Below are 13,882 nucleotides of genomic sequence, written 5' to 3' on the forward strand. Positions count from 1 at the left end.
CCTAACCTTCCCTGATTGCTGAAACCAGTGAGATACCCAACAACAGATGGAGAAAACCATTGCAATGAGGCCCACGGCAGGATGAAGCGTTATCGAGAGGACTTTTGGGCAACTGATGGTCAGATTCTGGTGTCTACACGTCTCAGTAGGTGCCCTGCTCTACAGTCCACTAAAGGTCTGTCAGGTTGTTGTTGCCTGCTGCATGCTACACAATCTGGCACTGAGACATCACATCCCATTACTGGATGTTGAGGAAGTGGCAGCTGGACCAGTGGCTGATGATGGCTGATGATGGTGACATGGAAAGTGATGAGGAAGCAGATGATGAAGGATGCAGATGACAAGAACAGAGTTGATCCACCAATACTTCCAATGAAATACAGGTAAGTGTTAACTGTTCTGCATATGAACTGTACTCCTGTCTGCCTTGTGACACAGCTCCTCCTGGTGCGTGCCATCAGTGGAGGTGTTAAGTGCAGCTATCCCTCTGTGTGGATTTTGGGGTAAACATATTAGTCATCAGGGGAGGTGTTATTCTTCTTACGTTAGAGCAATTTTACTATGCTGTTGTCTAGCATCACATATGCAAAATATTGCCCATGTTGTATATTCCCTGTACTGCTATGTCAGCTGCAATAGGACTAAACATAGTAGTGTTAGTGTTATCAGTTTTGCTACTTATCCCAACTGTACACAATGGACAAATATGGTACAATACTTTTACTGACAGTAGAACTTGCCTTTAGGACCTTCATTGTTTTGGGTGTGAGTGGTTGACTCTGGTCCCTGTACTGTGGGGAACACTGCTGATTGAACAGTCCTTAGAACACAGGTTTGGGGATGAGGAGTGTGCTGTGGTGTTGTGGACACTGCGGTGGGGGACTCAGATGTGGGCAGGGTGGGGCTGGTGGTGGTGGACTGACCAGTTGTCCCAGATGGGCCAGGTAAGTTGTCAATGTCCAGACATCCACTGGGGCCTTCATCCTGGGAAAAGCTGGCTGTCTCAGGCATTTTCTGCAGTGTGGCAGTGGCAGGGATACCTGTGGATGGAGAGAGAGAGAGAGTTACATTGTGGATGTGTGCTTGTTCGTATCATAGTCTGATGCATAAAGTGCCTTGACTTCCCAGTGATAGCAATGACAGATACTGCATTGCAGATATTGTTTGTGGGTGATAGATTGTGACATTGTTTCCATGTTCCATTGAGAGTTGTGGATAGCATTGCTGTCATTGCCATGTAGTAGTACACAGTTGAAACATCTAGTATGTGTTGCATGTGTGATGGTTTTAAGTGCAGGTGTTCCACTCTGAGGTAGGAATGGCATCTTTTCATGTGCAAGGAGTGATGCATTGTGGGAATTGTGGCGCTTGCCATTGTGAGTGCTATCAGTGCACCAGGGAGGGACTGTGTGGGGATAGTGGGAGTCGGGTGGTGTGGCATGCAGGGGAAGGGCATCAGGTGATTGGGGGGGCAGAAGTGTGAGATGAGATGAATTGGGGGGTTGTAGGGTGATGGGGACACATGCTGTACACGAGTCGTTGGTGCCAGGGGAGTGTTGGTGACTTACCAGAGTCCAGTCCTCCGGTTATTCAACTCAGGCCCTCTGGATGCATGATGTCCAAAACATTATCCTCCCACAATGTGAACTCTGGGGGAGAAGGTGGGGGCCCACCACCAGTCTTGTTGATGGCAATTTGGTGTTGTGATGCCATGAAATGCACCTTCCCCCTGATACCATTCCACCTCTTCCTGATGTCCTCCCTTGTTCGTGGATGTGTGCCTACTGAGTTGAACCTGTCAACAATCCTCCATCATAACTCAATTTTCCTGGCTATGGATGTTTGCTGGACCTGTTCTCCCAAAGGTTGTGGCTCTACCCTGACAATTTCATCGACCATGACCCTCAACTCCTCGTATGTGAATCAAGGGTGCTTTTGAGGGGACATGGTGGTAGTGAAGTGATTTGGGGGGGTGTTGTGTGCAAGTGTACATGTGCCTATGGTGTATCAGTGGTTAGTAATGAGTTTGTGGGTCCTCGCTGTCTGTCTGTGGTTGCATTTGGATGGTGGGTTGTTTGGGGGGTGTTTTATAGTGGTGTGTGTGGGTATGGGTGTGTGTAGCGTGGGTATGTGTGTCCATTGTGGGGTATTCAAACTGTCCAATGTGGTGTTGGGTTCTGGTGGAGGTGATATTTTGACCGCAGTGGTTCACACCGCCAATGGTTTTCTGCCGTGCAATGACCGCTGTACTGATTTGTGGGTCGTAATATGGCAAGCGGAATGTTTTCGCTGTTGTGTGGCGGGACTCTCTGCCCTCGGACGGCCTGGCGGTGTCAGATAATGGCTGTTTTTAGGCGGTCTTCCCTATGTGACTTGTAATATGGCAGTCGGGATACCACCATCACTAGCGGCCTTTTGGCAGCCACCACCACGGCGGTCTTCAGTAACGACTGCCAAAGTCGACTGTCTGCAAAATGCCATGTCGATTCCCTCTTTCAACTGTGCTTGTATGTCAAATGACAGATGTTCACAAATTTAAAAATACCAAGAGAAAAGTAAATGTGAAAAGTGCCTGTGAAACTCAGAAAACAGAGATAGTTATAGGCAGATCAAAGGAAACATTTGCAGATCTAATTACCCATCTGCAGTCCACCTTTTTTCAAACAATAATATCTGGAAGCTAAGGAAAGGCACTCCTTTTGTGATGAGTTCTGCTTTCAAGCCAAGTTTGGTGGTAATTCCCCACAGCGTTTTTTTCTGTAGCTGAGAGTAAAGTTCCAATGTGAGGTAAAATGGGAAACTTTATTTTTTGACACACTATTTCATTTCCTCCCAACTCACGGATGAATCACAATGAAACATGAGAAGCCCAAATAATGAAATCATGTTTACCTCTTTAGAATGTTGGGTGCAGATTCGTCAAATGCCATGAGTATAAGTATAACAAAAATTTACTTTTTCAACAGAAACTCAGACATAACCATAATGTTGATTTCCTATTTTAGTTCCTGTAGAAAAGTTTACTCTCTGATAAAGTAAAAAGAAACATGTACTTGCAAGTTGTAATGATCTTTCTGGTGGATACTCTACCTGCACATTTCTTACCAATAGAATAAACATAGGCATCGAACTGGGTCCAGAAAAATCTGAGCTTTTATATCGCTGACTTCACAATGATGCTGGAAGTAGTGTCAGATGACATCATCTAAGCCATATATTGCCCATCCGGCGCAATGACGTCAGTTTCCATTCATTTTGTTCCCACCTTCGAGGCGAGCAGAGAGACTAACATTGATAGAGTAGTTCAGTACCAAAACAGGTTTTGGGACGTTATTAAATTCAATAAATGGGGAGGTATGCCGATCAGTAAGGAACCTGCAGGTAGATAGACTGTCCACCCGAAAGAGTGTTACTGCGGGTCTGTAACTTTTCCTTCTGATGAATTTTTCTATCTGTATATTTTTCACCGATTTTAGAGCAATACCGTGCCCCAGAGGAGGGTTGATGGATGATTACACAGGGGAAAATCCTGCAAAGCAGATCTGGTATGGCATCCGTTTCTACACACTTTTAAATCTAGGCAGTTATATTTGTCCATGTCACTGCGTTGCAGATACCTGCTATGGGAAACCTTCTGCCAAGGCCATAAGTTGTGGATTCGCCCCCGCTGGAATGAGCTCTAATTCCCTCTGGAAATTTCTTCCTGGATAGCGCATAGCAAGTTTTCATCATGCAGAGGACGATCAATCTCAAAAAGATCCTTTGCTGTACTGTTTTGCCGTCCTTGGCACCACAGTTCCATGCGGAGAACAGGTCATCCAGTATGTCCTTGGTGCTGTCCAAGTAGTAGTTAACAGCCCATCACGGATCAAACATATGCAACCACTCCTCCTCCTTAGTGGGATGAGGCAGGTAGCATAAAGTTGGAAGGGTGATGGACAGACCTAGGTGAAAGAGAGTTACCACTTTGGAGAGGACCTGGTTCACAAAACTAATTTGTCTGAGTAAAAAGAGGTAAACTGTGGACAGAACCTAAGAGCTTGCAACTTACTCACCCTTCTGGCAGAAGTAATGACCACTGAAACACTGTCTACTGTCTAATGACCCTTAAGGGACAACTATGCAGCGACTCATACGTACCTCATCAGTACCTTTTAGAAAGGCTAAAGCCAAATTAAGGTCCCATTGGGCGGACAACAAAGGGAGTTAGAGGATACAGATTTGTGAACCTCTTTAGAAAATGGATTACAATAGGGGACCTGAACAGGTAAGGCTGGTCTGGAGGACAGTGAAATGCCCAGAATGCAGCCAAATGCAGCTTGACGTTATCAATTGCACAACCCCTCTGTGCAATAGAAAGCATTAATTGCAGAACCTGGTCAACTTGGCCCGTAAGTGGTCAACATTGTTTCCTGTGCACCATACAAGTTGCTCCATCTCCCAGAGTAAGCTGATTTGGTAGAGGGGTGACATCCTGAAAGAATAACCTCAACCACCTCCAGCAGCAGCTGGAAGAAACTCACATGTCTCTGCTCTATCTTCAGGCATGAAGGAGGACGCCTCAGAGACTGGGGTGCAGCACCATCTCTTATGACATGGATCAGAGGTCAAGTCTAAATGGCAGCTTGAGCAGGGAACATTTGGAGAATGCCACAGTGCATATCACATACCACACCCTTCTTGGCCAATCCAGGCCAGTAAGCATAATTCAGGTCCAGTCCTGGAATATCTTCCTCAGAACCTGAGGATTCAGAGGTATGAGGGAAACACGTAGTACAGCATAAGTACCATTTTAACTGAAAGGGGTCCCCCAGTGCTCCCTTCAACGGATACTGGAGGGCACACAGCTGCTGGCATTGAACATTGTCTGATTAGGTGAACAGGTCCACCCGAGGAGTGCCCAACTGGGTAACTCTATTCTGTGCCACCTCCAGCAGAAGTCGCTCTTCATGACTGGTAAGATAAGAAGCCTTGTGCTGTCAACTCTGACATTCAGAGAACGCACTAGGCGATTGGCAGTTAACCAGATCCCTGGGTTGTGTGCCCTTAACCACGTTCTCAAAGCGTCCAGACACAGGAGGTGGGACCGTACTCCCCCTTGCTATTTGGTGTCTTACATCACCATTTTGCTGTCTATCAAGATCAGGATGGACCAGCCTTAGGTGGAGCAGAGGAAGGCCTCAGGTCTTCACATCCTCCATGTGAGCTCGCCACCTTGATTTGATTTGGTATTTATAAAGCGTACAATTTCCCAAAGAAGTCTCGGCGCTGCCACTACAACCGGCAAGGAAAATACAGCGGTAAAGAGAAAAGCCCAGTTTTCAGCTGTTTCCTGAAAATCAGGAAGGTGGACTGATTTCTGAGGTGACAGGGCATCTGGTTCCAAGACTGCAGGTTGTGTAGGAGAAACTCCTACCACCCCAAGAGGCTTCCAAATTTTAGGGATGATAAGATTCTTGGCTGTAGCTGAGCAAAGTATTGTGGGAGGAATATATCATTGAATTTGGTCTTTTAATGAGAAAGGGCCCTTAAGGTGGAGGCATCTGTCACCACAGTAGCTGCCTCATTCCACCACTCACTGGGGAAGATCACAATGAAATCCAACAGTTTCCCCCATACTGTAGCCTCTGCCCGTGGAGGCATGACTGCAGGGTCCCCATGTGCCAACATGCATGAATGAATGGAGAATGCAGAAAACTGGGAAATGAGAGCTAACAATCTCAGGACCCTCAGGACTGCAACTCATCTGCTTTCTTGAAAGGACGGGACCATATTCTGGATGTCAGCAATACTCTGTGAAGGAGGAAAAGCACAGAGAAGGGTTGTGTACAGTACTGAACCTATGTACTAAAGTCATTGGGATGGCCTCAGGTGAGATTTTGGCTCACTGATCAAAAAGTCCAGGTCAGTCAAACAGTAAGTATTCTGTTGACTGCAAAAGGCATGAGACCATCTCTGGCAATCCGGTTTGAGAAGCCAGTCAACAAAGTACAAGAAAATGAGAAGGCCCAACCATCTCATAGGGGCTGCAACCACTGTCATCACCTTTCTGAAGACTTGACACAGCATTGTCAAACCTAATGGGAGCACTGCAAGTTGGTAGTACTTAGAACGCACCATATAACGCAAATACTTCAGATGCTACCACAGGATGAGGATATACAAGTACGGATTCTGCAGGTCAAGTGACATAATCCAGTCTCCAACTTCCAAAGCTGGCAAAACTTGTGATAGGGTTGTCATTTTCAATATTTCCTTTTTGAGGAAGAAGTTTGACTCTCTGAGTTCAAAGATTGCATGCAGACTGCCGCCCTTCTTGGGGACCAGGAAGTAGCAGAAGTGACATCCCGGAACCTTTTCCATCTGCGTACTAACTACACAGCTCCTTTCAGTAGGAGTGCTAGCACCTCTTGTTTCAGGATAGAATGGCAATTTGTAGGGGGAGGGAGGAAGACAGGGGGCCAAATGGGAGGTGTAGCCTGAAGGGTGTAGCCCACTTCCATGATTTGAAGGTCCCACTGGTCCAAAAACAAGGCCTTCCAGGCTGGAAGAAAGAAGGACACCAGCCATCCAATAGGGTACAAATGGGCTTAGGGAAGTAAACTAAAATTACTTGCATGGCAGGTGTAGATAGACAGAGGAGAAGGGGGCAGCTTGCTGAACAGGTCCAAATACCTCACCTGGCCCTCCCCTTGTATTGTCTGACCAAATGATTTTGTTGCTTGATCTGGGGTTGGTAAGCCTGTTGTTGGTGTAAAGCAAAGTCTCTTGAGAGGTCACAAAAATACTTTAACTGCCAGTTATCCCTCTTCAGTTGTGGCAGTTCTAGGCCCTTGCTTTTCTCAAACTGTTCAAGCATGGAGCCAGCCATATCACCCAATAGGAATGGAATTTGGAAAATTGAACATCAAATGGAATTTCTATGAGGTTGGCATGAATATCTGATGGGAAGATGAATGTGTGGAGCAAAGTGTGCTGTCAAATGGAGATAAAGGTGCCCATGGCCTGCGTCACAGAGTCTGCAGTGTCAAGCCAAGACTTAATTATATGTCAGGAGGCATTTTGACTAGCCTGGACTACTTCTTGGAAGTGTGCCCTTATATCTTTGGGCCTGTGAGGAAACATCATCTGAACCACATGCCACAAGCTGTGGTTGTAGCTTGTGAGGATACAATTGGCATTTAACGATGTTAGAGCCATACTCCCCACTGAGAAAGTCATTTTCCCCTAGGCCTCTAGGCGCTTCGATACTCTATACAAGGGAACAGTTGTAAAAGTGCCAACTGACTGTCTTGTAGAACATAATGTTGGTATGGTGAGGCTTTATGGTTAAGGGTGGAAGGAAAGCAATGGTGGATGTAGGAAGCTGGCCTGGTGTGTGGTGGGTACCTAAGGTACTTACACCTTATACCAGGTCCAGGTATCCCTTCTTAGTGAAGTGTAGGCAGTGTCTAGAAGCCAGGCTCTCTAGAGGAAGCTGTGGATGAGCAGCCAAGGCTTATCTAGGAGACATGCAAAGCTCGTGAAATACCACTGTAGTCACACAGCACTTACACACAAAAAAAAACACTCAGTTGTACAAATGTAAAGGTACTTTGTTTTTGGAACACAATACCACAAATTACTAGAAGGGCAATCCTACAAAAGGAGATAAGTAATACACTAAATATATACACTAGTAATCAGAAATAGTTATAGGAAAGGTTAGAAAACAATACAAATAGCAATCATCAATAGTGACCCTAGGGGAAGCACAAACCATATACTAAAAAAATGGAATGCAGACACAGGACACCCACCTAGGTAAGTGGAATGTGTAGAGGGGAGCTGGGAGTACAAGAAAACAACAGAGGTAACTAACACAGTATACCCCAGCAGTTACAAAAAAAGCAGGAGTAGATCACTGGAATTTCCCCAAACCACCCAAAAGGAGGAAAAGAAGAACAAGAAGACACCCAGAGAAGACTGCAAGAACCAGTGGTGGATTCCTGAAGAAGAGGACCTGTGGAAAGAGGGGATCAAGTCCAAAAGTCACAGTGGAGTCCAGGAGGAGTAGGAGCTACTATCCACCCAGCTGTACTTGCGGGAGTTGGTTGACAGTGATGAAGAATAGGTCAGCACTGCAGCCTTGGAGCTGGAGAAGAGTTCCTGATGGATGCAGAAGATGTCCCACAGTGGAGCAAAGACTGCAGATGGGTGTCGGTGCAGAAATTCCACTAATAAGCCTTGGCAAAGGCAAACTCACGGTTAGTAGAAAAGCGGTGATGCCGGGGACCAGCAAGGCTCAGGAGGACTCAACCCAGGAGGGGGAGTAACAGGGAACCCTCAGCATTGCAGAGGGTCCACAGGAGCAGAGGCAGCACCCACAGGAGTCCCACAGGATGGGGACACAGGAGTTGCAGAAGGATCCCATGCAGCAATACAAAAGAGGATCCCACGTCGCTGGAGAACGATGCAGAAGGCAGTGCTTTGCAGGAAGGAGTGCTGGGGGCTAGGGCTTCACGTAGCCTGAAGATCCCTTGGAGGAGATGCCAACAAACTTTGGCAGCTGCAATGGACACAGTGCATGGGGGTAGTGCCCTGCGTGGGAACGCAAAGGCTTACCTCCACCAAAGTTGGACAGCTAGCAGAGAGGACCAAGAGGACTACTCCGGACCTCTGCCTGTGATGCAGGATCCATGCAGCACAAGGTGAGAAGGTGAGGGGAGTTCCACGCAGCTGGTCGTCGTTTGCTGCAGGTGCCTTTGTTGTAGGGGAGTGACTCCTTCACTCCAAGGGAGATTCCTTCTTCTTCTTGTGCAGGCTGAAGAGTTGCTGTCTTATGAGGATGCACAGCCCGGTAAATGCTGCAAAGCTGGCAGGAGCCGTTGAAACAATATTGCAGAAGAGTTTTCTTCATTTATTGCAGCGTTGTCGGTTCTTGGAGGGTCCAGTCGCAGTTCCAGTGGCCAGAAGTTGAAGTAGAGGTTGCAGAGGAATCCTACTGGAGTCTTGCAAGCCGAATATGACGACCCACCCAAGAGAGAGACCCTAAATAGCCATGAAAGGGGGATTGGTCACCTAACCAGGTAAGCACCTATCAGGAAAGGGCTCTGACATCACCTGCCTGGCCTGGCCATTCAGATGCTCCCAGAGTTCCCTGCCAACCTTGGAAACAAGATGGCAGAACCCAGGGACCCTTCTGGAGAAGCTCAGAGCACCACCCCTGGGGTGGTGATGGACAGGGGAGTGGGTGCCAGTCTGGTTTAGGATGAACTGGCTCCATAGTGGCTAACTCCGATTCTGAGGCTAGAGAATCTGTAAGAGAAAAGGGTTGCCTAAGTGACTTACCCTTCCCATGCTTCCTGTGCTTTTTGTATTTGTGTCGACTATCCTCGGATGAGTAGGAATGAGGAGACCTTGATTATGGCCTGAAGCATCAATGACTTTCTCTGTTATGCCTGGCATGAGACATGAAAAGCTTGGCCTTACATTCTTTCATGATCTTTGGGTGCATACTTTCACAGGAATCACAAGAGCGTGAGTCGCGGTGGGAGCCAAGGCACCAGAGATTAATTGAGTGCAGGTGCATGATCGACATCTGTTCCCCTGAGTGCCTAGAGGCCGTAAACCCTGAACACATGGGTTGCACTACTGAAATGTTTTGTGAGGAAAACTCACAACTCTGGAGAGTGAGTTCTGGGTCTGCATCAGAGGGTTGGAAAACAGGCAACTCAGTTTGTTGCAAAAGGGCTGGCGCTATATTGCTTTGATAATGTCATCAGACTATCAGACTCCACTTCTGGTGTCGATACAAAGCCAGTGACCCCTACCGACGATGTGAGAGCTTTGAAGTTTCAAGATCCAATCTTATGCCTGGGTTTGTTCTACGGGTGAGGAATCTGCATGCAGAGTATCTATCAGAAAATAGCTGAAAGTAGTTATACCATATTTGGCAGAAACTAATAACTTTACTCAGAAAGCGTGCTTTTCATTATTTGGTGTGAATTTGTTCAGTAGTTTTCGAGAAAATAGCGAATAAAATGGTGGGCAGGTAGGCATGACGGGATTAGCCACCAGAAAAAGTTTGTGATATCTGGACCTTTTGTGTGAAGATCTGCTCCTATTGTTCAATTTAAAGGGGCTTGTTCAATCCTAAAGCGATTCTGAGTGACTGGCCAAAACATGACCAATATGTTTTGCAACCATTACAGGACTCAGGCACATGGTTTCTACATCCTGAAAATGAAAAACATGCAAGAGTCAGGGTGAGCACACCTGACCACAATGGCATTGGCTTGCTACAACATGGACAACATGCTGTGGCAGCAGTTATAGGACCTGCTGTACATTTGATAATGTTTTGTTCTTGCAACCACAATTATTGTCAGTAGTGGGAGGTGCTTTTCTCTATTCAATTCACTCAAATAAAATCTCGACTTTCCCTATTTGGCCACCAGGAAGCCTGTGCCGTTTATGCTTATCACCTCAAGGATGGAATATTAAAGTAGCCTCTATTTAGCTGTATCAAAACAGTTTCTTTACAGGTTAGAGGTTGTTTAGAATTGAGCAGTTAAGCTTGTACTGAGACTTCCCAGGAAAGGTTCTGCTTCTAAAGCGCTTAGAGAATTTCAGTGGTTGCCCATTCACTCATAAAAGAGTTCTTTTGAAATCACCGGTCTTGGCCTTTAGGTCCTACCATGCCACAGGCCCTAAATATTTACCTAACCCTTTTTCTCAATACAGGCCTATAAGAACCCTCAGATCATCAAACTCGAATCTGTTAATTCCCCCTAACTTCAGACTGAAGCCATTTTGGGGAAAATCTTTGCTGTTTAGGATCCAAGGCCTAGAACCAATCCGAGTCTTCTTCGACATAACTAATGAAGTTCGTTTTCAGAAAGGCATCAAAGAATGCCTGTTTTCTGCTCTGGATGATCTGTGTCATGGTCTCATCTAACCTGCTCATTTGCTTTACTCTTTTGCTCTGCTTTAGTGATCATGCCCTCTACAAGTTCCTGTTTTCATTAATTAATTCATTCATTCACATGGCACCCACTGAAATGTGTATTGAAAGCCTGTTTTTGAGGATCACAAAAATGAACACATATGAAGGGTGATAACAGATTTTAGTCACCAAGTATATTTTTTGTTGGTGGTACCACACTAAATTTAGGAATTGTGATGTTGTCCACGGTGATTTTACCCTGTCAAAAATGCTGATACTCTGCTGGGATTTGATGAACCATGTTTCAATCAATCAATCAAGGGATTTGTATAGCATGGCTAATCACCTGTGAGGGTCTGACGGTGCTGGGGGAAAGAAGTGGGCAGGGAGGAACAATCAGTCGAAGTTCCGGGTCTTGAGGTCCTTCCTGAACTAAGACAGGGAGGGGGATTGCCTGAGATGGATGGAGAGGGTGCTCCAAGTCTTGGCAGCGATGTGGGAGAAGTGTGGAGAAGTGGAGAAGTGTGGCACAATGGTTAGGGTGGCAGACCCTGATGCAGAAATCTGGCCCGGGACCAGGGTTCAATTCCTACCTCAGCGGGTCTTGGGCTCAATTCCCTTGGACCAGATAATTCTTGCCTCGGTCTCTAATCCAATTAATGGTGCTCACTCTGGGCAATAGCTTGCTTAATCTCCACAATGGCCCTGACAGTGCTTGGATGCCTGGGGTTGCCCAGGACTTGGTGCCTCACAGGGAAAAGCCAGGAGGGGTTCCGCAGGGGTATGCGTACAGTGCCCTGAGACCCTAATGGGTGAGTAGTGTGCTATACAAGTGCGAAGTTTAGTTTAGAAGGATATTCCTCCGGCTGTGGTTTTCCGGATGCGGGGGACCTTGGCGAGGACCTGGAGGGCAGAGCAGAGTTGTCTGGCGGGAGTATAGAAGGAGAGTCTGTGGCTGAGGTAGGCTGATCCGTCATCGTGTAGGGCCTTGTAGGCATGGGTCAGGAGATTAAAGGTGATTATCTTGTTGATTGGCAACCAGTGTAGGTCTCTTAGGAGGGCAGAGATGTGGCTGTGTCATGGGGTGTTCTTAATGAGCCGGGCGAAGGCGTTTTGGATGCGTTGTAGTCTTCTCTGAGTCTTGGTGGTGGTTCCGGCATAGAGCGCATTGCCGTAGTCGAGTCGGCTGCTGACAAGACGAAAAAATAGTTTTCGCCTATAATTTTCTGAGAAAGATTATTAAAGGTGCACCTGAAGCTAAACTGAGAACTGATTTGTAGGAAAGTACCATCTTGCCTGGCATGTTACCCCCATATTTCACTGTATATATGTTGTTTTAGTTGTATGTGTCACTGGGACCCTGCCAGCCAGGGCCCCAGTGCTCATAAGTGTGCCCTGTATGTGTTCCCTGTGTGATGACTAACTGTCTCACTGAGGCTCTGCTAACCAGAACCTCAGTGGCTATGCTCTCTCTCTGCTTTCCAAATTGTCACTAACAGGCTAGTGACCAATTTCACCAATTCACATTGTCATACTGGCACACCCTTATAATTCCCTAGTATATGGTACTGAGGTACCCAGGGTATTGGGGTTCCAGGAAATCCCTATGGGCTGCAGCATTTCTTTTGCCACCCATAGGGAGCTCTGACAATTCGTACACAGGCCTGCCACTGCAGCCTGAGTGAAATAATATCCACGTTATTTCACAGCCATTTACCACTGCACTTAAGTAACTTATAAGTCACCTATATGTCTAACCTTTACCTGGCAAAAGGTTGGGTGCTAAGTTACTTAGTGTGTGGGCACCCTGGCACTAGCCAAGGTACCCCCACATTGTTCAGGGCCAATTCCCCGGACTTTGTGAGTGCGGGGACACATTACACGCGTGCACTATACATAGGTCACTACCTATGTATAGCGTCACAATGGTAACTCCAAACATGGCCATGTAACATGTCTAAGATCATGAAATTCCATGATCCCCCGAGTCTCTAGCACAGACCCGGGTACTGCCAAACTACCTTTCCCGGGGTTTCACTGCAACTGATGCTGCTGCCAACCCCTCAGACAGGTTTCTGCCCTCCTGGGGTCCAGCCAGGCTTGGCCCAGGAAGGCAGAACAAAGGACTTCCTCAGAGAGAGGGTGTTACACCCTCTCCCTTTGGAAAAAGGTGTCAGGGCTGGGGAGGAGTAGCCTCCCCCAGCCTCTGGAAATGCTTTCATGGGCACAGATGGTGCCCATCTCTGCATAAGCCAGTCTACACCGGTTCAGGGATCCCCCAGCCCTGCTCTGGCGCGAAACTGGACAAAGGAAAGGGGAGTGACCACTCCCCTGACCTGTACCTCCCCTGGGAGGTGCCCAGAGCTCCTCCAGTGTGCTCCAGACCTCTGCAATCTTGGAAACAGAGGTGCTGTTGGCACACTGGACTGCTCTTAGTGGCCAGTGCCAGCAGGTGACGTCAGAGACTCCTTCTGATAGGCTCTTACCTGTGTTTCTAGCCTATCCTCCTTCCTAGGTAGCCAAACCTCCTTTTCTGTCTATTTAGGGTCTCTGCATTGGGGAATTCTTTAGATAACGAATGCAAGAGCTCATCAGAGTTCCTCTGCATCTCTCTCTTCACCTTCTGCCAGGGAATCTACCGCTGACTGCTCTGGACGCCTGCAAAACCGCAACAAAGTAGCAAAGACGACTACTGCAACCTTGTATCGCTGATCCGGCCGCCTTCTAGACTGTTTTCCTGATGGTGCATGCTGTGGGGGTAGTCTGCCTCCTCTCTGCACTAGAAGCTCCGAAGAAATCTCCCGTGGGTCGACGGAATCTTCCCCCTGCAACCGCAGGCAACAAAAGACTGCATCACCGGTCCTCTGGGTCCCCTCTCAGCACGACGAGCGTGGTCCCTGGAACTCAGCAACTCTGTCCAAGTGACTCCCACAGTCGAGTGACTCTTCAGTCCAA

General features: G+C 47.2%; 1 protein-coding gene across 1 annotated transcript in view; it reads left to right on the plus strand.

Moving 5' to 3' along the window:
* Nucleotides 1-291: 291 nt before the first annotated feature.
* Nucleotides 292-13,882, plus strand: part of LOC138247032 (vomeronasal type-2 receptor 26-like) — a 150,402-nt gene continuing 136,811 nt past the window's right edge. Inside the window, exon 1 of the mRNA XM_069201781.1 lies at nt 292-383. Within this exon, the coding sequence (XP_069057882.1) occupies nt 292-383 (92 nt within the window). The remainder of the gene's footprint in view (nt 384-13,882) is intronic.

The sequence above is a fragment of the Pleurodeles waltl genome, chromosome 7, assembly GCF_031143425.1.
Source record: "Pleurodeles waltl isolate 20211129_DDA chromosome 7, aPleWal1.hap1.20221129, whole genome shotgun sequence".
Taxonomy (NCBI): Eukaryota; Metazoa; Chordata; class Amphibia; order Caudata; family Salamandridae; genus Pleurodeles; species Pleurodeles waltl.